Source organism: Cavia porcellus, unplaced genomic scaffold, assembly GCF_034190915.1.
Source record: "Cavia porcellus strain 051 isolate PalLab524CR breed Dunkin Hartley unplaced genomic scaffold, mCavPor4.1 scaffold_9, whole genome shotgun sequence".
Lineage (NCBI taxonomy): Eukaryota > Metazoa > Chordata > Mammalia > Rodentia > Caviidae > Cavia > Cavia porcellus.
Genome location: NW_026947492.1, coordinates 62,442,144 through 62,469,844, shown reverse-complemented (window position 1 = coordinate 62,469,844; position 27,701 = coordinate 62,442,144). Strand labels below are relative to the sequence as shown.

Below are 27,701 nucleotides of genomic sequence, written 5' to 3'. Positions count from 1 at the left end.
AAAAAAAAAAAGAGGATGGCCAGTGTAGGCACTATTGTAAAGACTGAGTCTAAATCCCAGCACAAGGACAAATCTCTCAGTAAACACACGTTGTAGTTTTGGATAGCCTTGGAAGACACAGGTGCCCAGGAAGTATCTGTCATGGTCACTGCCTGGAGCTACTTGTTCTGTAGGGGAGGCCACCAGGTCAGGTCAAACCTGACCTGCACAGTCACCATTTTATATGCTCTATAGTCTAGGCAAGGCTTCCATAGCTATTATGATTCGCATTCAGACGTCCTCCAAAGCTTCATGTAGCTGTGGGTGGGGGCTTTTCTCAGAGGTGGCTGGATCTAAGTGCTAGGATTAAGGGTTGGTGGTTACTGAATCAGTCCACTGATTGGTTTGGCGCCCATCCTAAGCACAGTAGCCTTTGCTACCTTTAGGCTATCATAAATTATTTCTCCTCTGCAAGCCCTGTCTGCCATGCCACCCTGCCTTGGAGCCAGCCAGTTATGAACTGAAACCTCTTCAAACTGTGAGCCAAAATAAAGCTTTCCTCATTTTTCTATGGGTGTCGGGTATTCCGTCTCAACAATGAGAAAAGTAAATAAGATAACAGCCCTCACTTCTTGAGAAGTTCTTTCTTAAATCTTACTAAAGTTTCTCATACTACAGCTCAATGGCTGGAGTCCCAAGCACTGTATGTCTCTCTCATCTCAAAGAGATTCTTTTTGGGCTAGTTTTTCAGGTTCAAGAATTCTTCGTTGTAACTCTGTCACATAGTCTTGCTATGTGATCTGAGTGGGCCACTTTACCTTTCCAGGCATCAACTTCCCCATCTGTGAAATTTTAGTACATTCAATAAATAAGCAACTTATTTCTTTTAATTTCACAAACATCCTCTCAGAAACTCACTGAAATTCCCCAGTCAGCCCCTTCCAGTGGCAGCAACCAAGCTCCTCCAGTTTGCAAGGTAGAGGGCCTTTGCTGAGCCCTCAAGCCATGGCCTCCACAATGGACACTGTCCTCTCCCTTTCTCACATAACCCTAGCCCTCCCTGCTTAGGGACTAGGACTTCTCCACTCCCCAAACAATCCCTGCCCTCTTTCCAACTGTGCATTCTGTCATCCTACCCTGGTTTCTTCCACCATCTCATATTGGCATCTCCTAGAAGCCTTTAAAAATGCTGATGCCTGGAACCCTCATCCTAGATATTTTTTGATGTCCCCAAATGATTCTAACTTGCTGCCTGATTAGATGAATCCCTGGCTAACAGCTCTACTATGGAAGCAAAGGTCATGGTAGGTACCTAAGGGCTGAATGTGTACATCTGGGGCTGCAGATATTGAACACTTACTATATCTCACATTTTATTTTTTCAACAATGATATAAGATGGGTGCTATTAGCCACATTTTACAGATGATGAATACTGAGGTGCAAAGAGACAAAGTAACTTGCTCATAGTCATACAGCTCATAAACAGTGGCACCAAAATTCAAAACCTGGCTGTCTGGTTCTAGTCTGTGCCTTAAATTCATGTCCTGCCTCTTAAGCAAAGGAAGATAAGAAAAATAGATTTTCGGGGCTAGGGGTTTAGCTCAGCGGCATAAGCACCTGCCTTGCAAGCAGGCGGTCGTGAGTTCGATCCCCGGTACCGATAAAAATGAAAAAGACAAAAAAAAAAAAAAAAAAAAAAGAAAAAGAAAAATAGATTTTCCCAGCTCTCCTTTGTCCCCTAACAATGCAGTGGTTGAAGGTCCTACAAAGCCAGTCCCTAGATTCTCTGTCCCTCTCTGACACCATGAAGCCCAGATCCACCTGTCCTCCAAACTCCAGCTGAGGAGTTTCTGGTCCAGCAGTAATATTCTCTCTCTGTCTCTGTCTCTGTCTCTGTCTCTGTCTCTCTGACTCTCTCTCTCTCTCTCTCTCTCTCTCTCTCTCTCTCTCTCTCTCTCTCTCCTTTATGTGCCTCGTGGCCCTCACCTAGTGGCCTACTTGCCCTGGACATTTCAGAAAAGGGTAACTTAGCTAAGGGGCTGTCAGCCTGGGTACAAGGCCCACTGACTAAAAGGCTTTGCCTCAGTCCTATTAATAATGACACCTCCGACTGCTGGGCCCTGCTCTTACAAAGCACTTCCTTGGGAGGCCTTGCTTTAGCTCACTGTTACAAATAAGAAAACGAGGCTCCAAAAAGCAGACACTGCCCAGGGCTATACAGCTGCTTGGTACAGGATCATGGGCTCAGGTAAACGACACCACATCTGGTGCTCTTGCCACTAAGGACAAGAATTACTGCATAATCTAGGCCACACATGGAAGTCACTATGGCCATGGCTCACAGCCTTCACTGGGCTCCCCATAGCCTCTACCGCAACATCCAAACTCTCAGCATGACTCTGAAGGCTCACTCCACATGGCTTTTCTATGTGTCTCCTGCCCCTTCCTGCTATCAGCCGCGCACAGCTCCTCACTGTACCCTGAACTTCCGGCTTTTCTTCTGCCTCCTTGCCTTTCTCAACCTGTTCTGCTCCTGTGCTGAACATCCTACAAGGGCATATCTGTCTGTCAGTACCGTGCATTTGTGCACTCATTCATGCCACAAATACCTATTGAGAATTTGCTCTAGGCCAGCTATTAAGGATAAAGAAGTCAAAAAGTCGGTTTTTCTTGTGAGATACAGGAAGGAAACTGTCACTGGTTGAGAAGTGGCCCCAGCATGGCCTCCACAATGGACACTGTCCTATCCCCTTCTCACATATCCCTAGCCCTCCCTCAAGAGAGGAACTATCTGATCCTTCCCTGTGTCCCCTCAGGTCAACCAAGGAGAGAACACTGGTGCCCAGGAAGCCTGGTTAGGTAAAAGGATGATTTCCACGTCAACATCTCTCCATCTCTCACAATGGGTTGTGGCAGGCCCTCGACAAATCCCAGATCTATTCCCATGCTGCATGACCATATGTCCTGCTTCTGTGAGACTGTCCAACACCTGACATGTGTCTACACTGCAGCTGACCATGATCAGATCCACAGATGCCCAGATTCAAACCCAAATCACTCCCTAGGTAACCTCAGGCAAGGCTCTGGCCATCTCCAGCATTGGACTTCTCAGCAGCTATGAAGCTGGCCCGATTCTAGTTGAGGGATCAGGCATTTGAGGCCGAAGAAGGATGGATCTAGGCCTCACTGGACAGAAGGTAGCTCTCCTGGACTGGCAGGCTCATGCAGGTACCCCAGGCCAATGTCCAATTAGGGAGGCTCCTCAGGAGAGAGTTTGTGGCTCTGCCTCTTTGTGACTTGGGTGAAGCCCATCGACTAAAAAAGGGCCCTACCGTCCCCTTTAGGAGCTCTGCGCAGAAACAGTTCCAGCACCTTCCAGGGGGAAGCTGCCATCTCTGCAGGGTCTGCTGCCCTTTAACCTTGTTCTCAGGACCTTTTCCCTGGAGTGCACCTGGGGTAGGGTAAGGCATTCTTAGGCAGGTGTGTGTGTGTGTGTGTGTGTGTGTGTGTGTGTGTACATGTGTGAGGCTTTGTGAATATGATGAATGCAAAGATAGGCTATGAATACAGTGGGCAAGTTTGTATCTGTGAAGCGGTATGATTTCCATTTTCTCTATGTATGCACAGATATGCATTCATATCTACAGAACCTGTGTGTGTGCACGTACATGCATACAGGTATGTGTCTGTGTTCAAGTGTGTATGTGCATATGCATGTGTATGTGTGCAATCTTGTGCATGCACACATGCCCAGGTATGTTGTATATGCATGTATGTATAAAGGTGTGTACCAGTATTTATGTGTGTGTGTGTTTGAGTTCATAGTTGGTAGAAGTGCTGCCCATGTCCAGCTCACAGTCTGTGTATTCTGGTTCCAAGGATGCCACTCCAAATCAGGAAAGACCCAGGCTGAGTGAACAGAGGCCTAGGGGTGTGGCAACATGGGGCAGGTCAGCCAGAAGTCTCATCCATTTCCAGGTCATTTGCAAACAGCAGATGGCCAGCCCCACACCTCTTCAGGAGGGGAAGAGAACCATAAGATTCTAGGCTAGGATTAGTCCTGGACCTCTCAGCTCACACCAGCACTGGGGTCCAGGGGACTCAGGGATTGGCGCCTCCATCATCCACAGACCCTGAAATCCTCCCTCTGTACAAGGCTGCCCGAGACTCCTCCTCCACACACACATCTCCGTACTACAGATTCACACATACTCCAGGCACCCCAGCAGGCACCCAGCCCTTTACGCAGATACATCCCCCTACGCAGGCCCCCACGGCTCCGACACAGGCGCAGGTGGACACACAGCTTCAGTGCCTCCTCCTTCTCCTGCTGTCCCCGCTGGAGTCATCTCTCCATACTCATCTCTGCCTCTGCCTCCCTCCCACACATGTGGCTCCCAGCTGCCCACAGGACACAGTGGGAACCCTGGTCCCAGCCAAGAAACCCTCCAGGCCCTTAAGCCTGGGCAACGCTGTGCCACCCCCAGCCGCACCCACACTGCCTTCTGTCCGTGCTTGCACGCCTCCAGCACATCTTGTCACTCTGGAGTACTCAGTCTTCCCACTGTGCTGTCAGCTCTGGGGCACAGGACTTTTTCTCTGTTTTACTCATTGTCATGTCCCCAGCTCTAGAAGTCTTGACCTAGAGGAACTGCTCAAAAACATATCCAGGGATCAGTGGTAAAACCTTCCTTTCAATCTGCTCTGCCTTCCTTTGTGGGATTTAACTGTATATGTTTGCACTCCATAAATATATTTCCCTCATCAGACTGGGACTCCTCTAAGCAGAACCAGATCTGATCCAGCTCCATCTGCCCATCCTCAGCATGGGGCTGGACACAGAAAGCAGGAGGGAGAAGGTCCTATTAGGGCACATCAAAGCCCATTGTGACAACCCCTCTCTGGGGCTCAGGGACATTTAGAAAGTGGGGCCATCTGGGCCATTCACACAAATCCCAACTGTCATGGGAAAGAGGCCTCTACAGCGCCTTCTCTCCCCCATCTGAATCCCTTTCTGAAGTCTGACTGGCCATTCAGTTGCTACTTGCACATTCCCAGGGATGGGGAGCTCATCCTCTTCCCAGCCAGCTCCTTCCCATTGACATAGTGCTGCCAGATACTGACTCCTCCTACAGCACCATCCTCTCAACCCTGATCACCCTGAGCCACAAATTTCCATGGGAAGCAGAGAAGGAGACAGGTAGAAGGAGGAGAGGAAATCCTGGTACTCAGCACAGCCCTAATAACCGTGCTGGCTCTGGAAGATGTGGGAAGAAGCTCTTGGCTCTCAGCCGACCTCAGGTCAGCAAATGTGATCAAGGTGCTCAGGTAACCCAACCTCAAACACCATCTCAGGGAGCTGGAGCAGAGCAGAGAAAACCCTGGGAAACTCTGCTTTGGTAACCTCTGCCAAGCTGCCTGCCCTTACGGAGTCTCTGGCCCCTCACAGAGGTGCCCCCCAGAGGCCGATCCACCACTGTCTCATCCCCTTCACTGACTCCCCACCCCACATTCTGCCTCTCAACCCCCATGCTCCTGCCCAATCCAGATAAATGTCCCACTCTCTGCCCCCCATCTCCCCATCTCCTTTCCTCCCTGGCTCCTCCTGCCCTCTGGTCTACAAACTCAGAAGCAACACCTCTGACTCCTGTCTTCAGAGTGCCACCTGGACATACAGCATCCTGAGTTCTGCTGATAGGCTGGATGAAAGGACAGGGCAGGCTGGTCTCAGCCAAGGGTGGCTGCCTAGAGCCCTGCCCAGCCTCAGAGACAGCCCATCAGGCTGCCCAGTTTTTTCCCCTTCAGCTGTTTCTGGGCTGGCCCTGTGACCCTGGCCCCCTCAATAGACACACACCCTAGACCTGTTCAGAGCTGAGCCCATCAAAGGCACCAAAGAAAAAAAACAAACAAAAACAAAACTAAATAACAGACACCCAAAGCCCCATGTTCCAAAAACTCCATCAATTCAGTACCCATCATACCTTGGTTGTGGCTCTGTGGCTTTCAGGCTCGAAGAACTCCTAGTGTCTCACATTCTAAGAAAGTCAGAGCTCTCTCTAAAATAACCTGTTACTCCATCTGTGCTTATCTTCTATGAATGTGAGAGCCTGGGGTGCCCAGAATGCAAGAGTCCAAGATCCTTCCATTTGCTTATCCTATCTGCCTGAAACCCAGGATGCAGGACTCCAACATCCAAGTTTCTTGGCCCCTCAGAGCTTGGTGCTCTTGAAGCTTGAGTCACTGTGGTTAATATCAAAGAGGCCCATTCCAGAAGCCCCTGCACATGCCCGCATGGGGCTACTGAAAGCAGGGGCCAGGGGAGCCACGGAAGGCACAGTTCCTCCCAGACTCCCAGAGGAGACTCAGGTCACAGAGGGAGGGAGAACAGGGCCAGTGTGAGTGATTCAGTCCAATTCCACCTCTCTGCAACTGTGCAGCCTTAGACAAACAGCCCCTCTAGCCACACTTCTGTCACTCCTGAGCCAGGGACACCTGGTCACCCTCCAAGTTGTGAGGAATAAGTGATGGGAGATCCATGAGCACTTAGCACAGGGCAAGACACACATGACGGCTCAAAAAAAGACAGTGTATGCTGTCTCCTTTCCCAACAAGCCTCAGAGTCCCCTGGGAGGGCTGGAGTCAATGGCCTGGGCACAGGGGTGTTTAACCCCATCCTGGCTGCCCAGGTCACATGGGCCTGCTGGTCTTCATCTGCCCTCAAACCCATCCTAGTTTCTATTTCTCCCCTCCCTGCTGGCCTTGTCCCTGATGCCTTGTTGTCCTTAGTTTAAGAGACAGACCTGAGGAGAGGGCAGAGTGGCCAGGATCAAGGGATCCTCTCTCACTTCTAAGCCCATTTCCTCATCTGTACTACACCAGCTTGAAACCTCAGTAGATAGTGTGTGGCCCTGGGATTCAGGCTGTGTGGCCACAGTGTTCGCTAAGGGCAGACTGGCAGGAAGGAAGAACCAATAAAGGCCCCTGGTCCTCCCTGAAGTACCTCTGCATGCGTGAGGTGCACGCCAGCCTCCCCTTTGGCTTACTCCATTTCCCATGCCTGAGGAAATGCCCCTACCCACTGTCAATTGAACTGAAATGCTGTTTTGTTGTCTTATTTTGCTTTGTTTTGTTTTTGTCTGTACTGGGCATTGAACCCAGGGCCTTCTCACTGAGCTACATCCCCAGTCTTTAAAATTTTTTTTTTTCAGATAGGATCTCACTATCTCTAAGTTCCCCAGGATAGACTTCAATTTTTGATACTCCTGCCTCAGTTTCAGAGTGCTAGGATTACAGATGTGTGACATCATGCCTGGCTAAGTGACTACCTTCTAAGTACAGGCTGACCCAGTCTATTCTCAGTCTTCATGATTATCCCTATTTTACAGTTGATGAAACTGAGGCCTTGGGACTCATCTAAAGATGCACAGCTACAAATGGTAGAACAGCAGTCTAACCCAGGTCCTTACAGCTCTCAAGCTCATGTCTTTTACAGCAGATGACTCCTGGGAAAAGAGCCAGGGTCCCCTCCCAGGTCCTTTGTTGGCTCTAAAGCCACACCAGAGCAACTCTTCCCAACCCAGCAGTCCCCAAGATGCAGAGAGCAGAGACCACAGTCCCCTTTTCTTGTCTTCCTAAACTGGAGGCAGCCTGGAGCCTGGCCACACTCCCTGATTGATCCAAAGTCACTCGATCAGCAAAGCCTTCCTTAGTGGGACTGGGAGACAAAGCGTTCTGTTTCTAAGCACCCGTCGCTATGGAAGCCAGGTGCTGCCAGCCTAAGGCCTAGCAACAAGGCATAGTGTGGGGCCAAGGGCATTGTCAGGGGCTTCCAAGGCAGCCAGCAAAAGAGAGAGAGAGGATGAACTACATCCACTTGTGGCACTGGAGGGCTGAACCTGCTGTCTGGCTGGGTTTGCAAGGTGAAGAAGGGGGCAGAGAGGTGAAGACCAGGTGAAGAAGGGGGCAGAGAGGTGAGATGAGACCCAGAAACAGGGGGAGAGAGAAACACATGCAGACAAAGGGAGTCCAGAGACTATGAAAAACAAAGATATCGTCTGACAGAGTGGTGTGGGAAGGTGGAGGCAGACAAGAACTGGTCAGTCACTCAGACAGAAGTGATCAGCAGGGAGGAGCCAACTCACAGAGAGGCCCCACTCCCAATCCCAGAGGGGAAGGGTGCCAGACAGTGGGGAGAGCTGCAGGGGAATGACAGAGATGGATGGACTCATGACAGGAGCAGATAAGCCTGAGGCAGGAGGCAATATAGAGTCAGTAAGAAAGGAAGAAAGAGCCAAGAACAGGAGAAGCAGACAGGAGCATGAACTGGGAGGCAGGGTAGACACTAGCCGGGGAAGGATGGCAGAAATACGAGGACAAGGGCAATGAAGCCACTGGAGTCCTGAGCTGGCCCCAGTCCTGGGCCTTTCCTCCTAGGTCTGCCCATGTCTTGTGCCCCCTTGCCTTGCCCCAGAACACAGAATTATCTACACACAGAACCTCAAAAAGATTCCAACTTGGGGTCTCATGTGCCTCTTATCCCTCGTGGGACACATCTTGCCCATATTTGTACATCGAGGCAATATCGGAAACAGCAAGAAGCCAAGCTTTCAAGTCCCATCCATGGTTCCTCCCAGCCCCACCCAACTGGTCCCACTCCTCAGCTGCTCATGGGGGTTCTCATGGTGCAGGAGGTTCATTTGTCACTCTATCAGAGTGACTGAGATGACAAAGCTGAAAACAGGACCCCTTGTGAGAGGCAGAGCTCCAGCCCTAGGTGTTTGCTTTCTCTTCCCTCTAAAACAGGCCCTGCATCGGGCACTGGGCACCTGAGGACAAAGAGGCAGCCTTGGTGGAGAGATGGATTGTGTAATCCTTCTCAGGACCGTGGCCAGGAAAGGCTCTGGAGAGGCTGGAGCAGCCTGGCCTCTAGGGATCAGGGAAGTAGCAAGTACTCCACAGCAATGTCTCATTTAGTCCTCATCATTTCTGAAGTACAAATGTGAAGATAGAGGGCCCAGAGAGGAGTAATTCACCCTAACCGCCACCATCAGCCTGCAAATGCTAACCAAGACTTAAGGCCAGGTCTCTTGAGACCAGTGCACTGTGAAGGCCAGGGTGAAAGCCAGAGTAGAGGCGGGCCAGGAAGGGGATGATCCAGCTGTGTTCCTCCCAGGAGGAGTGTGGAGGTAGCCTGGGGAGTTTCTCAGGCCCTGTTCTGGCAGCCACCCTAGCGCCAGGCATCCACTCTTCCCCACAACAGGATGGGTGACGGCACTTGGCTAGACATAGATGTCTATGTCAGATACTAATGTCAATCTCTCACTTGTGTAACCGATCCTGAGATTAGCACTGTGCTGACCAAGCCTGGGAGTCCAGTGACCTCAGAGTGCCCCACATGCCTCTCCTAAGTTCCTCTCTCTCCAGACTTCTGGAAGAGGAGCAAGTTGCAGACTAATGAAAGACATACTATGTGTCTTATGACACAAAGCACTTTATATTCATTATCTCAGTAATTATGGAGTTTCTGAGAGTTGTGCATTGGCCCTACCCGTTCTCAGTTCCTAGCCCTGGCCCCAAAGAGGCCACCATTGCAGGTGGCTCTTGCAGCACCCACGCTCCAAAATCAGTCTCTAGGGCAGGGCATGGGGAGAAGCAGGCCCAGTGGATGCCAGGAACTAAGAGTTTGACTGACCATGTCTGTAGTGCCCAGAGTAGGAGGCACCAAGAGAGGCAGGGGAAGGTGGGTGGCTGGAGTGGATGGCAGGAGTGGGTGGGGGACTACTGCACCAGCTTCACCCCACACCATAAGCTGGGTCTGGGCCACAGCCCAGAAAATTGACCCACAGCACCACACTCCCCTGGGCCCCTATTCTTGGAAGGTGGTGCTGAAGGGATGATTGATCTGCCTCCCAGCCTCCCCTATGCCGGAAGGCTGCTTCTTTCATGCAGCGCTCCCACCCCCTACTGTGCAGATGGCCAGTGTAGCAGCCAGAGTCAGTCAGGGAGAAGACTAGGAACAATGAGCACTGACCCCCTTAGTCCCTCTACAGCTCTGCTTTCTCCTCATCCCTTAGGAGCCTGGTCCAGTGGGTGGGTGGGGCAAGGACTATTACAGTGACTCATGCTCATGCATGCACATTTGTACAGCATGAGCTCGTGCATGCATGCATGTGTGCACCTGTGTATGCACACGAAGGCAGGGAAGCACACCAAGAGCTGTGAATGCATGAGGTGTTCAAACCCAACCTCTATTTTCTGGATATGTGTGCTATGCGAGTCATTTAACCTCTGTGAGCCTGTTTCCTCATCTTTAGGCTGTGGTTACTGATTATGTCCAAATAACAGGATAAATGAGATTATACACAGAGTTCTGGCACAATGCGGTCATACCATATTTTTTGATATACAAAAGCTTTTATTAGTGTTTCTGTGAGCATGTGTGGGTGTGTACGCATGTGTGAGTGCCCTTGGGAGGCCCCAGAGGGATTCTGGCACTCCAGCAAAGGGGTGTGAGTTGTTCCCTAATCATCAGGCCCCCTAAAGTGGGGACTACAACTGAATTCTCAGCTCAGCCTCAGAGTAGGAGGACTTGCTGTGTCCCCTTCCTGCCTCTCCTCAGCCAAAAAACACCTGTGCTGAGAGGCCCAAGTAGGGAGATGAATGGCTTGGCGGCCACCAGGCAGGACTGGCGATTAGGAGGCTAACAGCCCAGTATCCGGAGAAGAATGGGAGGGAGGCTGGGCTGCAGGGCCATCCATCAAGGCTGGCAGGCCTCAGTGCTGCACAGCGGGATGCGGGAGAGCAAGGAGAGAGCTGGGAGACGGCAGAAGTGAAGACCAGCCAAGTCCGGGCAGCCAGGCCCGGCCCAGCCACTGACCCACAGTAACCCTGAATGAGTCACTCTTACCTTGGGACCTCAGTTTGTCCACCAGGACAGTGAGGCAAAAGGACTCTTTCTGCACAAATTTCAGCACAAGGGAAAGCCCTGAGGAAAAGATGTGGGGTTCAAGGGTGCCCTGTCTTCTTATGGGGACCAACTCAGCTGAAAGTCTCTGAGGGGATGTCACATGGCCTCTGGCCTGGGAGCCCAAAGTCCCTATTTGAATCACTTTCTGAATTCCAGGTCCTTCTCAGGTTCAGCTACACACCACCACCACCACCACCACTACCACTGCCATACACACACACACAGACACACACACATACACACGCAGGGGCCAGGATACCTGGCCCTGGTTTGTGTAAACTTTATTCAAATTGAGAGCAAGGTCACCCACAGACAGTTCTCACCTTGTGGAAGTGCTGGATACCTGGGAAAGTCCTGGCTACCAATTCCAGGCCCTTACAGAGCCTGTAGTCTCCATCTGTCTCTGATGACCTAAAGGAGCTTGAGTAGCTCACTTTCTCCCTATCGGCCTCAGTTTACCCATCTCTAAAATGAACCCTCCTTTTTAAAATTCTTCAGGTCTCTTCTGGTTGTGGAACAAACTGTAAGCTCCTCATCACATCCACTCCCCTCCACCTGTCTTTTGGTGGCCTCCACACCTGCTGTGTTCTCAGCTACACATCCTACCCTGAACCCGCTCTAAATTTTGTCACTCCCTTATCCCACACTGTTCTACCTCTGGCCTTTCCTTTCTATAGGAAAACTCTTCACCCACTAGGGTCAGTGCAAATACCACCTCCTCTGCAAAACCACTTGCACAACCTCCTGGCACAGCTAAACTGGGCCTTCCTGCAGAGCCACAGGTGGTTGCCACACATCTCTGACACCTACACCAAAATGTGTCTTCCCTCAGCTCACTCAGCTTCCCGAGATGAGGGCCAGCTGCATCTTATTCAGAGTGGAGGGAAGGGCTGCACAACCCAGGGGCTCAAACAGGAATAGGACCCAGAGAAAGTGGGAGAAAGGAAAGAAGAAGAAAGAAAGGAAGAATGAAAAGCAAGATAAAGAAAAGAGGGAAAAAGAAAAGCAACTGTTTCCAAAATCCCTTTGGATCTTATAGTCTATGTCAACTCTAGTGCACTCCACATAGAGGCCTAACCTTGGAAGCAGCATCATTTCCCTTCCCACTTGCTCTCCAGCCCGAACCCTGCCACATGCATCAGCACAAAGCCTCTTAGCCCAAAGGGTCTCTGACTTGTGCTTCTGTACCCAAAGAAGGCACCGTCGTCATAGTGATGCTGGATACTGTCATCACTAATTCATCGTCTGAGCCCTAGGAGGCCCGTGAGGTGTGAGGAGAGCTGGTCAAAGCTGATCAGAGTGCCAACTTGGAGCAGAGGCTTTGGGGCCTTGTGGAGGGGCCGTGTCCTCCCCTCAGCCTCTCAACATGCCAGGAAAGAGGAGGTGCACAGATCTTCCCCCAGTCCATCATGGGCACCTTCTAAGCACCCAGCTTGCTTCAATAGCAGAGGTCACCCCAGACTCTGTAAGTGGATGCCCAGGCCCAGAGATTTTGAACATGGCATGAGGTTGTGTCTCCTCATGTCACAGGAACCAAGGAGAGTGAGGGGGAAAAGGAAGGAAGCAAGCTCATGTTGTGTCTCCATGCAGATCCACATTAGGCATCTCTAAAAAGTAACGTTTAATTCTTCAAGAAAACCCAAGGGTTAGAATTACTACTTCATTTTACAAATTCCTGATTCTACTCAGCCAATCACATCCCTTCCTCTAAGAGGTCTTTTAGAATGTTTTATCCATACTTACTTAGCCCAACATCCTCTGAATCCTTCTGAACTCCTAGAGAGGATGGACTACAGTTCTAGTCTCCATATCACACTGAGAGCTGGTGGCTCTCTCCTTTTCCCACTCAAGGTTTTGGTGGTCACAACAGGCAGATCTTCCCATCTCAGCTACTCTCCTGACAACCCAGAAGACCACCCAATGCGTGTAGGTGGGAGCTGTCCAAGGTCCTGAACTCTCCCCCATCTTCACCTGGAAGTTGGGCTTTTTTTTTTTTTTTTTTTTTAAATCGGTACCAGGGATCGAACTTACGACCACTTGCTTGCAAGGCAGGTGCTTATGTTGCTGAGCTAAATCCCCAGCCCCTGAAGTTGGGCTTTTTTAACCCTTGAGATTTGCCAGCTCCTCACCTTGGAGCAGCAGGGCCAGTCTTCCAGCAGTGAGGCATCTACACACACACCCTCATTCAAAAAAATCTTATTAAAAAGGAAGCTACTTGGAGTACAAGAATAGAAGCAAAACTGCACACATTCATGTAATGAGGCATTTACTAAGCACCTAGTTTGTACAGTTCTATAAAGAAACTTAAGTATAGAGTAGCAAACAGAACTAATCCTTGCCCTTGCAAAGATGTGGATCTAGCAGAGTCGTCACCTGGGGCTTGCTTTACACACACCAAACTACTCAATCCTTACGAATGTTTATGCAGGTAGACACAATTATGTTCACTTTACAGTGGTGGAAATGGAAAGTCTTATGGTGGCAAAAGGGCCTACAAAAGCCACAGAACTAGGGGCCAGTAAAAGGCAAAACTCAAGCCCAGAGGTATCTGCCTCCCAAGTGTTTTTTCTTGATCTGTTCCTGGGCAGAGAGAAAGGTCACAGACCTGAATCCCCTCCTGCCAGGAATTTATACTCTATTGTCCTTGCCCCAGTCCTCCTACAAGCACTACTGGAAAGTGTTTCTGAGTCTGATCTGGATCCCTCCTGCTGCAGCTCTGACTTGGCTTGCTTTTGTTAAGGACTCAGTGGGCCAGAGGATCAGCTTTCAGCTCCTGGCAGACACCTGGGGTGCTTCCATGAGCTCCCAGCCCTTTCTCCACCCCCACCTTGCACTGAGGCCTCCCCCCTCAGGAGAGAGCAAGGTGTATGCTCTAAAAATACCCTAATCCCTCCCTGCTCTCGCTCTAATTAAGCTGAGTGAGTCACTACTTTAAGTAATTTATTGCTAGCTACATAATTGCTTTAATATTTGGTTCCAGAACTGGGGAACAAAAGTGCCCCCTTTATTTTCTGGGAATTGTTAAACCACAGAGTGGGGTTTATAGCCCCTGAGTGAGAGGAAGATGGGTAAAGGAGTGAAGTCATTTTGACCAGCCCTCCGCTCCAGCCTGAACCAACCTGGTCATTTCCACCAGCCCACAGGCTGTACCTGGTCCACGAAGCGGCTGCTTAGAAGAAGCACCAACTCTCTATTCACTATCACCTGGTGGGCTTCTGAACCCAGCACTTCCAATAGATGCAGTGCTTGAGTCGAGAGTCTGCTGCTGAGAACCATAGCCTGAGCACGGCCTGACCTCACTGCCTTGGCCAGCCTACAGGAACCAAGGCTCAAGAGGGTAAGTAGTTACTTGGCATCTTTCAGGATGTTAGATGCAGCCACTCTGTGACCAGGACATCAACTCAAGGAAAACCAAGTATCTCTCCTAGTATTATAAAAAAAAATCACTCCTACACACACACACACACACACAAAGGATTAGTTATGAAGGGCATGTGGGAATTTTAGAAGGATAATAAAATCTTTTCTTGATTGTAATGGTGACTATATGGCTGTATATATTTATTAAAACTCATACTCTTTAAATCAGTGATTTTATTACATGGAAGTTACACTTCCATAAAACAGATATAAAAATAAATTTTAAAGAAACCACATCTCCATCTTCTGGGACCTCCCAACAGGAACAGTTGTGCAGAATTAGCTGTCACACTGAGACTGAGGAGGGGAGGTACAAAGAAATGGCCACAGAGGGCACACAGTAGGTGCTTGTGTGCAGATGTTTGTTTCATGTGATGCCAATTAGCAAGGAGTCACCAGGCACCTCCTGTGTGTACCTGCTCATCCTTAATCCCATTAGCTCTCTGCCTGCTCTCCCTGCAGCCCAGAGAGGGAGCTCAACAACATGCCAGGTCCATTGCATACTTTGTCACATTTAGTCCTCAAAGCAGTTTTAATGAGGTAGGCTCCATGATCACTGCCTTTCTGCAAGTGAGGGAGCAAAGGTGACAAGTCCTGCCGCTGAAATGTAGAGGAGCTGAGATTTGAACCAAGAAATGGTTCAAAGGTCTGCACTCATAATCACCCCCCCCACTACCTCCTTCTGTGATTCTAAATAGCATGAGTTAGGAACCCACGCTTGGAGGAGGCGCCCTCTGACCCCAGACCTTGCCTGATGAGGACTTTGCTAGGTTTAGAAGTAGGAGTAGTGCACCCCCAGAAGGCAAGTGAGTGTGTGCAGCTCAGACAGGCGGCCAGAGGCAAAGCAGGCCTTGGGAAGGAGGGAACTGGGTCAGACAGCAAGCCTGGATGAAACACAAAAGAAGTCAGGTAGGACTTGAGGGAGACAGTGCCTGGCTGTGCCAGTAGTAGATTTAAATGTGTTTTCAGAACTGGGTGTGATGGTGCACACCAGTAATCCAGTTTTCTGAGAGGCTGAGGCAGAAAGATCACAAGTTCAAGCCCCCAGGTAATTTAGTGATTTAGTGATACTTTGTCTCAAAATTTAAAAACAAAAATTAAAAGGCTAGGGATGTAATTCGGGGTGAAGCCCCTGGGTTCAATGCCCCAGTACCAGGGAAAACAAAAATGCCTTCAGAAGCCCTGAGCAGCTGGGGCTCCTCACTGCTGTTCTTGACTCACTCTCCCAAAACTGATCTCTTGTCATTTCCTGGCCCTAATGTCCCAGTGACCCATTCACATCCACAGTCATCATCTCATCCGGAACAGGAAAAAAAAGTCCATCCTCCCAAACTTGACAAACTGGCTGGAAAACAGTCAATGGCACCAGGGAGCAGAGAAGAGCTCTGGAAAGCAGGGAAAGGTCCCTACCAGGGCTCAGGGAAATGAAGAAGACCCCAGGGTCTGAGGAATGGCAGGAACTGGCTAGGTCAAGGAAAGGGGTGCAGATAGAGTATGTGTCAGGTGGGGAACAGCATATGTAAAGCCAGAGGGGAGAGATGCTATACATGGGAGGCCACAGGGGCTCTGTCTGGCTGTGTGGGTAACAATGGGTTGGCACAGAGTATGACTGCTTTTCCTGGGATGAACCATTCAAGTCTGGGTCACACCTGTGCTGCATGTCTGGGTCTGTATACCTGTGTTGCAGGCATGGATATTTCTGTTTGTTCTATTTTTTTGTTTGTTTGTTTCTAGGTCAACTTTTAGAGTCATCCTGCTGCCCAGTGTGCACCAATGTCTGTATCCTAGAGATGGCAGGCCTGTCCACATTTGACTGCTGTGGTCTGCTTCTTTGTGTGGGGAGTTCTTCACTATCTTTTGAGGTTGTTTCTCTGTGTGTATTTGTGTTGGAGTGTGTGTTCCCAGTCCTGGCTGGGACTGAGTCTCGATGTGCTATGTGTGTGGCCAGGACACTTAGTTCCCTAGCTCAGGCAGCAGGGGCTGGAGCAGCAGCCTGAGACAGGGGGTGCTGGAACTGGGATCCAGTTGCCCACAGTAGCACCTAATGATCACCAAGCACTCAGTGGGGTGGACAGGAGGTGCTAATTATCCCTGATAATGAGTCAGGGCTCAAGGCCCAGCAGTGGCTGACAGTGAGTCCCCTTTGACACATGGCACATGGCACATGGCACATGGATGAGCTGGCTGGGCTGAAGGCCCTGACCCTCTCAGCACTAAGAACAGGCCATCCTGCCTGACTCATCTGCCTAGGAGGCCCAAAGCCAGGGTTCTGGAGATAGCCAGAGGAATGGAGGTCAAACCCAAGAAGGTCAAACCCAAGGAAAGACTTGTTCTAGGATAAGCAGTACAAAAGTCCTAAGTGTGAACACGAGACGAGGCAGCAGTGACCTGGCTTTGCTCCCAGAATCTGGAAGCTACAGGCAGCATGAGAAAGGGAGAAACATCCCTGCAGGGGGGTCTAGAGCTGCCATACCTCTGGACTGGTGGCAGACACTGAGGAACCAGGACCATCGCTTCTGCCACCTCCTTCTGGATTTACTGTCTCTCCCCTCGGTCTCTATTCCACTTTCTCATTGCTCCCCCATACACTCACCGCCCATCACTTACACCCAAAGCTTACTAGCCTGATCCTGCTCTCATCCTCTTCTTCCTATGTGAGAGGCATCTCCGATGCCTCCCTCCATCCCTGGGCCACTCTTCCAGCTCCAGAGCTGCACCTGCCCTGGATGTCTTTTTAAATTTATTTTTATTTTTATTTATTTTTTAAAACTTTTTATTGGTACCAAGGATCGAACTCATGACCGCTTGCTTGCAAGGCAGGTGCTTATGCCACTGAGCTAAATCCCCAGCCCCGGATGTCTCACTTTTTAACTTTCTATACTCACTAGCATTTCCCCTGAACACCCTTCCTCATCCCCTCCACCTGAAAACTCCTATTCATTCTTGAAGGCTAAGATGAAACATCAGCTCCCCAAGAAGTATCCTCGTGACTGGTTCCAGAGTTCACTCCACAAAGCTGACTCTTACACTTGGGCATGGCTGCCCATCAAAGCGGAAGGCAAGGCCTATCTGGTCCATCCCCATGGCCAGGGTCACAAGCACAGGGCAGCGGACAGCAGGGCATCAAAGACGGGAGGGATGAATGAGCAGCTGGCTTGGGGGAGTGTATACTGATGGAATTCTGAAGGTGACACTCCTCAGCAAACCCAGTGCTGCCCACATAGGGAGCAGCAAGGTTATGTTAGGAAAAAACTTCAGCCCTAAGCAGATGCTTAGGTGCATATAGATACACTCAAGAAGCACAAGTGCCTGGCTGCCCCCAGACCTCAGTGAATGTGACAGTGTAGGTGTTTGGAGGCAGCACCTGACTTTGGCACCAACTCTGAGACCAACCAGCTGTGTGGCTTTGGGTGAGTCTTCACCCTTCTGGGTTTCATTTTCCCATCATCCATTTTCCCCTCTAGATTCAATCCCACTTTTGCCTGTGGAGCTCCGTGCCCTGAAGACTGGCCTCTAAGAGTTGTTTCATCCTGGCTCCCTCATCCCAGGATTCCAGGATCACAGCCAGGGTGCTGGCAGAAGAGCAGGACATGAGAAGCAAGAGGGCAAGGGGTTCTCACTGCTCCCTGCCCCGCTCCGGTGGGGTAGCCCTTCTCCAAGGCCGGCTTCTGGGGTCTGACGCACTCTCTTTGCCCCTCAGGCCTCCCTGGTACTAGTCCTAAGTTACATGCTCTGTTAGGCCCCTTGGCCCCTCTCCATCTCTTTCATAGTTCCTTTACCAAACTGCCTTCAATTAAACCATCTGAGGGTCATGCATTTTGTTTCCATCTGTAAAATGGGGCTCACTCTTTTTTTTTTTTTTTTTTTTTTTTTTGGTCTTTTTCCTTTTTATCAGTACCGGGGATCGAACTCACGACTGCCTGCTTGCAAGGCAGGCGCTTATGCCACTGAGCTAAATCCCCAGCCCCAGGGCCTCACTCTTTCAAGGATGGTTGAAGATTCATGACAGGCCTGTCTGCTTGTCAGCACCTCCCCTGCCATGCTCAACTACAAAGCCTCCTGGTCTTCCCATTCTATCCTAACTCTACCTGAGTGTGTTCCTGGACCTCCAGGATGACAAAGTTTCCCCAGATTCCCAAGAAGGACATCTCCCTGCTTCCAGATGGACTGCTTAACCCACACTGTCCCACTATCCAGGCTGTCAGGAAAAGCACTCCAGGGACCCAAACCTCTCCCTGCCCAAGGGGCCAAAGCACATCTTTCTCTGGCAGCTACAACTGAAAGGTCACTTCAGAGTGTGCATCCTTGCAGATGGGAGCCTCACCTGCAGCCATAAGCAGGTGGTCAGCCCCCAGTCCCAACCCCCATCACCCATAGACAGGAGGCACAGTCCCTTGCTCATGGGACTGCCTCCCTCCCTCTCCCTGAGCCAAGGTAGGCTTCAGGATTCCCCCATAGTCCCAGCACTGTTGCAGTTCCCAGAGCCCAAGGAGACAGTATAGGGCCACAGTGATGGTGAACCTTTTAGAGCTTGCAATTTTGGTAACAAATAGCCCACCATGGCACATGTGCCATAGCTTCACCATCACTGGTATAGGGGAACTTGAGTGTTAGATCAGTAGAAACCTGAAATAAAACACCTGCTCAAAGATGAGGCAATTGAGGATTCAAGAGGAAGCCCCACCCACAGCCCCACCCAGCACAGGGCGCCTCTCCTAGTTGTCTTCAGGCTCTTCTGAATGACAGACACACTGTGGCCAGGAGGAGTTCACAGCATGCAGAAGCTCTGGAAGAAACTTCAAAGGCCACATCTAAGGGCTGAGAGGAGTGAGAGTGCCCAAGTGCAGGAGGTGGCCTCAGGCCACAGACCTGGATCTAGTACAAAGATCTCTGAATCTACTCTAGGGCTGTAGAGAGGGAAGCCTTTCAGGCCAGACACACCCCTTTCTCTCCTCAAGCCCTGCCATCTCACCCTGGATCCTGCTCAGGGACCTGGGGTTAGTCACGGACTCTCCATGGACTTCAATATTTGCTTCTATACATTAAGAGGACCAGCTGGGAGTCCCTAAAACTCTCTTAGGACACATGTATGACTATTAAGAGTTGGGCATGGGCATGGTGGCATGTGCCTGCAAACCCAACTACCTGGGAAGCTGAGGCAGAAGGATGACAAGTTTTAGGCATATTAATGAGACCTTATTTCAAACTTTTAAAAAATGAAAAGGGCTTGGGATGTAGGTCAGTAGTGGTGTACCTCTGGGTTCCACTGGAGAGAAAGAAGATAGGAGAGAAGGAAGGAAGGAAAGAGAGAGAGAGACCACGAAAGAAAGGAAGGAAGAGAGAAGGGAGAGAAGAAAGGAAGGAAGGAAGGAAGGAAGGAAGGAAGGAAGGAAGGAAGGAAGGAAAAAAAGGAAGGAAGGAAGGAAGAAAGAAAGGAAGGGATGGATGGACGGGAGGACAGATTGTACCTGGGGAGAACAGAGCCCAGACACTTGCCAGCCATGTCTAGCTCCTAGGTCTGATGACCTAGCTCGAGCTGTTGGCCCATCATGATCCTGAACATGAAGACGTCCTGATCCTCTAGCACCCTGACTGACTGGTGGAGTCCACTGAAGGAAGCCCTGCCCCACACATGGGTGAGGGGCGTGTCAGTTCCTCTGACATCTCACCAGGCAGGTGGGACTTGTGAGAGAAAGTGGCAAAGGGGCCAACACTGGGCGTTGCTGGGTCAGCAGAGCAGGAGTGGAGGCCTCCATGCAATCCTCTCATCCCCACACTCACCACACTGGCACTGTGCCAGGAGATGCACACTCAGATTCACTAGAGCATATGTATGTAACATTCTACACACAGGTACATACACAAGCAACTCTTGCACACACATTACACCTGCAATAATCACACTCACACAAATTAACTGTCCACACTTGCATAGATCCACAATGTTCTCATGTCCTCAGACCTATGTACACACGTGCACAACTGGAAGCTCACACACACACACACACACACACACACAACCAACATACTCAAAGACACAAATAAGCCACCAATCTCACCCCACATCTCAGTACCAAGCAAATTATGACCTAAGAGAAATCCAGACCCCAAGTACAATGTCTTTCTAGAATCCATTTCCAAATCTTAGCCTATTTGAGAAGCTTTTGTTCCCTGGCTCAATTCTCCCTACATTTTGTCTCTGCTGGGAAGCCTGTCCTCAGCCTTCGTCCCCCATGAGCAAGGGCCTCTCATCTTGGTCAGGGAAGGCAAGCTGCACCAGGTTATCCTCTCTTTATTTCTGTCCTGATACAGACTGCCCTGCTGACCCTTCAAACAGAACATCCAGACGGACTTTGTGTGGCGCCCCCTGTCGGTGTCAATGGCATTACAGCATAGTTCCTTGGCAGGCAATCCCCATTCTCCAGCCTGAGGAGGAGAGAGCAGGTAAGCAGAGAGGGAGGGGAAGAAGACAAAGGAGAAAGAAGGAAGAGGGGCAAAGTGCTGAGTATTCCAAGGATAGAGTTTAGAAGTCTTAAATTCTAGGGTTTCTCTGCTTCAATCCATTTAGCCCAGTCTGCAAAATCAACCCTCTCAAATCCCAACTCTATCCAGGTTTGCTCGTTCAAAACCCTCTGTTGGTCTTGGGAGGTCACAGCACCCCAACTGGAACCAGATCTTATGGGGTTTGCCTAGCCCCCCTCTCAGCTTCACAGTCTAGACTGTGCAGTCCTTGCTTTCCACTGTCTGAGTGGCTCTTTGCTAGCTGCCCTTCTGCTGAGATGCCTCACCCCTAACTTTGCTATTCATGTCTTGCCAGTTTTTCAAGGCTGAGCCTTTGCCATCTGGAACAATAATCCCTGGAAAGGGTAAAAGCTTTGGAGACGGAGGGACCTGTGCTCCATGCCCCACCAACTACTGGCTCAATACCTCTGGGCAAGTCAGTTCCACTCTACTTTCAGACCCTCTGCTCCTTCATTCAGAAAACAACAGCCTCTTGGGTTTGTGGTAAGGATTATACGAGATCATAGATGTGAAAACAGGACTCAAGCAGCCGTAAACTTCTGTGTGAATGTGCAAGGAGCCATCTGATGGCTTAAGCCTTTTATCCCTGCTCCCACCTACTTCCCCTAGCACATAGCAAGCAGGGTGGTCATTACAGGATAGGGTCAGAGCTGCTTCTCCTTAGGGCTCTACAGCCCCTAACACCCACCAAGGCCTGCCACCAGCCAGCCTCCGCAGCAGGGTGTGCATTCTGATGGAAGGAGGCCCTACCAAGTATACTTCCTACAATTTCACACCAGACTACAATTCCCAGAATGCCTCATTAGCTGCCATGGGCATGGCCACAGGCTTAACCCCTTCCTCATCCAACCCTTTCTGCCACTGTTCTCTCTAGGGATTGGTTTTGGACCAGACAGGGGCAGCCTAACAAGGTGGTCACATGACCCTAAGACCCTCCCCACCAGCAACTGTGCTTCTCCCCAAAGCCACCACTTCCACTACAGCTCCATTTCAGGCCTCTTTTCCTCTTCCACATGAAGACAGCCTCTGCCCACCCCTCATCTTTCTAAAAGTGTAGGTGAGTGTGGGTGGCTCCTGGTGGCAGCAGGTAACCTTTATAAGTACCTCTTTGAAATTTCTTACATGCATCCTGCCAGGAAAGTTTGATTAGTTCCTTGCCACCCCTTGCATGAGGTTCTTGGGGAAGTCAAACAGAGTACCCAGGACCCGACGACACAGTTATGGAGTAATGGTGCCAAAATCTGAAATTTCCCCTGTCTGCCACCTCCTCTATTTTATCTTTAAAGACTCCTCTGAGCCCAGGGTAACCATCCAGTGACCAGCCAGAAATCCTAGGGTGTACACAACACAGCTCAGCAGCAATACAATTGTGAAGTCCTTGCAGATAACTGACTCAGATCCCTTCTGCTGCACCAAACAAGACCCTGTTGCCTCCTGCTTTTCAAGGAGGGCAGTGAGAGGGTGACTTTAGGGACTTCAAGAAGTGGGTCACATCACTGGGGACCTGGCCTTTCGCAGGGAGCGTGCAGCTGAACAATGAGAGACAATGTGTGAAAGCATCCCTGTTACTAAATATAACAACTTCGCAGAAGGATGGGGGTGCTGACAGAAAGCCTCTGGCCCCCACGCAGGAGGTCACAATCTCATGGCTCAGGTACGCCAGGTTGTTCAGAGCGGCAGACAAGGTCGCTCCAGCTGTCCCAGGGCCTGGGGCAGAGGGGGTGGGAGGCCAACATGGAATGGGTGATGTCTCATTCTTCCAGCCAAAGCTGCCAAGCCCAAGCTGGCTAATTTGCATGTTGCTTTGCATTCATTTGCATGTCACTTTCTGAAAGGAACTCATATACTTCAAATGCTGCCTCTTCCTCATTTCCAGGGTCTGTTTTTTCACTGAAACTGCCAGTCATAGCAGGGCAAGGCTCCTTGGCAGGCCCTGTCTGGGGCACAGGGAGAGGCCGAGATGTTTCAAGTGCACAAAGAAAGGTGTACAAAGGTGTAAGGCTGCTGTGGACACTTCCATGGCAGAAACTGCTTCCTGGCATCTAACCTAAATTCCTTACTTCTCTCCCACTCCATCTCTGCCCAGCGCTTCTCTCCAGCCTTGCACTTCATACTTAGGCTGCTCTGCATCCTCACAGATCTGGCATAAAGAAAACTGTGCCAGCTCTGCCTCCAGGCCTGTGCAGGGTGCCTCCTCTTCCTGAAGCTGCCCCTTACTTCACCCCAAAGTGACTCTTCCTTCTGAGGCCAGCCCCACTGGCCCATCCTCCTAAATGCCACCTCCTGACTTGCACAGGTTAAGAAGTCAGCTTCCCATACATGGTCACTGGCTCTGTCCCTCTCCCCACCAGGGCTGCCACATGCGAGGCAGCGGTCCAGTGAGCATTTGCCTGAGTTCATCTCCCAGCAGTTCATCTCTCTGAGCCCATCTCCCTGTCTCCCTAGCTGACTTCACTGGCCTACAGGATGGATGGATCGCACCTCCACCTCCAGCTCTCCTCCTGTCCTGGGAAACTTCTTCTCCCACCCCACTAGAGGATTTCACAGCCCCTCTACGCTAGAAGGAAGTTCTTCCCCTGTTGACTACCTTCCTTCCCTTGTAAAGCCATGACTACTTCTTTATCAGTATTTTTGGAAAGGAATCTAAGTCTGCCTCCAACTCAATTTCACTATGTGTAGTTGGAATAAAAGCTGCTCATTTCTCTCACAACTAGGATGTGTTCGTACCACTCCTGGATCATTATGGCCCAGATTGGCACCACTTAGGACAATGACCCAGGATGGAAAGAGGACATAAGTCCAGGTCAGGTGGTGGCCTTGGGTAGCCAGGCCTGTTGCAAAGGCCTAGGGTGGACATAACTACCATAAAGGAAGGGCTTCCCAGGAATAAAGGAATGAGCATCCTGTCCCTGTGAGTGTGCAAGCAGAGGCTATCAGATTCACAGTCACACTGCAGAGAGGAGAAAAGCAAATGTTAGAAGATGATCCAGATGTTCTCTATGTCTTCTCTCACTTGGAGGCTACACTAGCACTAGCTTAGGTGTCCAATCCTGAGCTATGAGTGGGGTAGGAAGCGAGATGAGGCAGCTGCTGCCTTTGGGAAACTCCTTGGTGGACCAGGTGAAGGACTCACCTATAGGAGACATCACAGGAAAGGCCAGCTTTGAGCCACATTCTTGATCCTGAACCATCAGAGTCAAAGACTTCAGTATAGGTCATGTGATCAGAGGGAAAGAGCAACTAAGGAGGGCCTCCTAGGGGAGGCATCCTATTAAATATCTTTTCATAACTCCATTTCCTTTGATCTCCTCCCACCTTAACCTGGCACTAGAGACCTACAGAAGCTGACCCCTTCTACTTCTCAATGTACCTTCTGGCTCCGGCCAACCCGTCCCATGAATACGCTGTTCTCTTTCACGCTGGCCCACCTTTACATGCTGCTCCTTCTGCATTTCCTTTTGGGCCACTGCTACCTGTCCTACACGGTCAAGCTTGAGTGTGTCTCCTCGGATGCCCTGGCTCACTGTGGGCCCCATGGTTCCCAGAGCTTCCTTCTGGATTGCATGTCTTATACTGGGCTGCTGTTGATTTCCACTTCGGCTCCTTTCATCAGACTGGGTCCTTAGAGAGCAGAGATGAAGATATCCTCTGTGTCCTCAGTGACAGCACAGCAAGCACCAAACAGGCACTGGAGAGTTCCTTTGAATGAACGAATGCAGCCCATGCTGAGTAGGTAGGTTCTGAGGGCCCAAGCAGTAGTAGAGGCCAGGGACACATAAGCCTGGCTTGACAGTAGTATGACTGAGAGTGAGACTCTCAGGCCATTAAGCCTGGAGGGGGTATTGCTGGCAGCTCTGCCCACCCCCAACACCATTTGGCTAGATCCCAGCCAAGCCATCAGCAGTCCCTGGGGAAGGGAGGCTGAAGTGGGAAGCAGGAAGAGTGGCAGGAGCTGCTTGGTGGGCAGGGAGAGCCAGGAGGTCCAGGGAGTGTAAAGGGAATTAACCCTCAGTGAGCTGACCCAGAGCAGCCAGCCAAGGGGGCTCTTCTTGGCGGGGCCTGAAGTAGGAGGCAGTGAGGTGGGTGCTGTCTGCAGCCAGAGGAGGCTGACAAGGCCAGTCTGCCTCCCTGTCTCAAACAGGGGCCCGGTGGTCTCTGACCCCATGTGTTCTGAATAGAAACTCCACAAGAGTCTGCCCCACTGTCTAAGCCTACATCTAGCTTGCCTAAGCTGCTGGGAGCAGTTTTCCTCTGACATTCTGATTCTCTGAGGTCTCCCCACTCCACCCTCCACACCTGCATTTTCCCTTCTCTGTCCTCTTCTGTCCAGACCTTCCCAAGTCCTCTAACATCACTCTGCAGGAAGTCCTGGTCTTATCTGCTCCTGGGCCATAACCTTACTGCTCCACACACCGGCTTGGCCTCTTGACCTCGGCACTCTGAAGGTTCAACCTTGATGGTGCCCCTGAGGCACATTTCTAAAGCCCAAATCTGACAGAGCAGCTTCCCTGCAAACAACCTTCCTGGGCTCTCTGAGGACCTCTGGACAAAGCCCAAGAGACCTGGAATTCAAAGTCCTCCTGCTTCTACAACCCTCCTATACACAGCCTCCTCATGGCTCTGCACAAAGCCAATTCCCAACCCAGGGCCTTTGCTTATGCTGTTCCCACAGCCACTCCACCTGTTAGCTTGATGCTGATCTTTACTTCTTAATTATTCCCAAGCTCTTTTATGTCTATGAAGCTAGGAGGCCCCAGAGAGCAAAGCCATTATTGCCTATTTCTTTTCTGCATCTCCCTGCAGGGTGTAGAATGAATTATCTTGGGCTCACAGAGGTGGTCACACATTCAGCCAACCCCTCCCTGCCTCAGGGAGCCACAGTGTCCTAGCTGGGTCCTCAGTCAGCAGGCAAAGAAAACAGCCACCCACACACTCAGGTGAACAAGCATGTATAGACACACACACAGAATATTCATTCACAACAATCCACACAAGCCAAGATATATACACATTTGTGCACACCAGCACCACAATCACACTCACACCAGAACACTTATGCTAACACGTTACCACGTTCACCCCTGACACACTAATATTCACACACTAACACACAAATATGAACGCACATGGAATGGATCAAACATGCACACTCTATGTTACAGACAAAGCACATGCCCGCCACTCTGAAAACTCAACCCAATATACATACACACCAGCGTTCACTCACACCCAGACAGTGATGAACACTCATAGTCACACAACGATGCCCACAATTGCAACACAGACTCCTTCACCTCCAACCACCAAGTGCCCCAGAACCACGCAGGCCCCTTTAAACCCAACGTCTCTGTAACTCTCCACGTGCACACATGTGTACATACCCTTAAGAGCCTGATATGGACCTATACCTCTACTGAGCTGAACACACACACAATCACCCACACATGTATCATCTGCTTACCACCTCCGCATCCCCAAGGGGCACCTCCCCTGAGCCCACCCCTCACTTGTATATGCACCCCTCTGTACATGGGCCAACAGGAGGCTGGCACATGAGAGTCTTGTCCCAACTAGCTCTAAAGCTCTCTATCCTACCCTGGAGCAGATGCCTCACAGTGAAGTTGTATAAACTGGTGGTCTGAATTCCAATTCCCAATCCTATAAAGGGTGATAACTTCTGACCTTCTGCCCCATTGCCATATTTGTGTTCTTACATTTATATTCTCTCTCTTCCTCCTTCCCTTTTACAGACACCACACACACACACTCATATCCTTCGTGTGGTCTGGGACACTGTCAGAGTCCTGGGCCATCCCATCTCAGCCCCCACAGCTCCTCGGAACTCCTGGGCAGAACTCCCCACCCCCAAGTCCCTCAGGGTGGCTTGAGTTCATCACCAACCCCTCCCCCAGCCTAAGGGACCCCAGCTTCATCACCACCTAGGTTAATGCCAGGCACCCCCACCCTGCCGAGAAGCCCCCACTAGGCTGCAGTCCAGCAACCATGTGCCCAGGAGCAGGATCGATCCTCCCACGTGGCTCAGTTCTATGTCAATCCCAGCTCCTTAGAGGGACTTCCAGGACCCTGTATGTAGCACCTGCCTCTTGGAGCGCTCGAGATCCCAGCCCTTTGCTAGTACTCACGGCTCAGCCGGTCGCGCTGCCGGGTACTGCTGGCTCCTGCAGAGGATGGAGTGGCCGCATGCCTGCCCCATCACTCCTCATCGTCCACCTCCCTAGCCAGACTGAGGTGGCACCTCGCCCTGTCCCCGCTGCCCAGAGCTCTGGGCAGAGCACCCCCAGCAGGCACAGAGTCCAAGAGCAACGGCCTGTCCCCCTCAGCCTGGACTCTACACCGGATCCTCCTCTGCTGCCCGGCTGCTCCGCCTCTCCCACTGCCACTGCCTCTGCTGCTAGGCTGGCTCTGGGAGGAGGCTGGAGCAGGTCTGATAATGCAGAAGGAGGCGGGAGGAGGGAGGAGGAACAGAGAGAGGCCCAGACAGAGAGGGAGAGCGGGCGGGAGGAGTGGAGAGAGACTGACTGCAGGGAGGAAAAAAGACTCACAGACTGAGAGACAGAGAGATAAACAGACAGAAAGGAGAGCAGCACATCACTAAGAAGAAGAGAAATCAAGACGGAAATACAGAGATGAGAAAAGGAGCGGTGAACACACAGAGAAACTAATCCAGAGAAAGAAATTTAAAAATCAGAGACAGAGAAAAGTAAGAGTGAATGATTTACAATCATGAGTAGGGATGGAGCTGGGGACTCAAAGGACAGATGGACATGACCCAGACCTTCTGCTGCCCCATC

General features: G+C 50.7%; 1 protein-coding gene across 3 annotated transcripts in view; it reads right to left on the bottom strand.

Moving 5' to 3' along the window:
* Positions 1–27,323, bottom strand: part of Pde2a (phosphodiesterase 2A) — an 89,311-nt gene extending 61,988 nt beyond the window's left edge. For 2 of the 3 annotated variants that reach the window (XM_063256555.1, XM_003463408.5), the window contains exon 1: positions 27,033–27,323. Coding sequence is in view for 1 of the 3 variants with exons in the window: in XM_003463408.5 (XP_003463456.1) it covers positions 27,033–27,103 (71 nt within the window). In the remaining 2 variants the exon portion in view is untranslated. The remainder of the gene's footprint in view (positions 1–27,032) is intronic. The other variant, XM_063256557.1, reaches the window with a different exon arrangement.
* Positions 27,324–27,701: the final 378 nt, after the last annotated feature.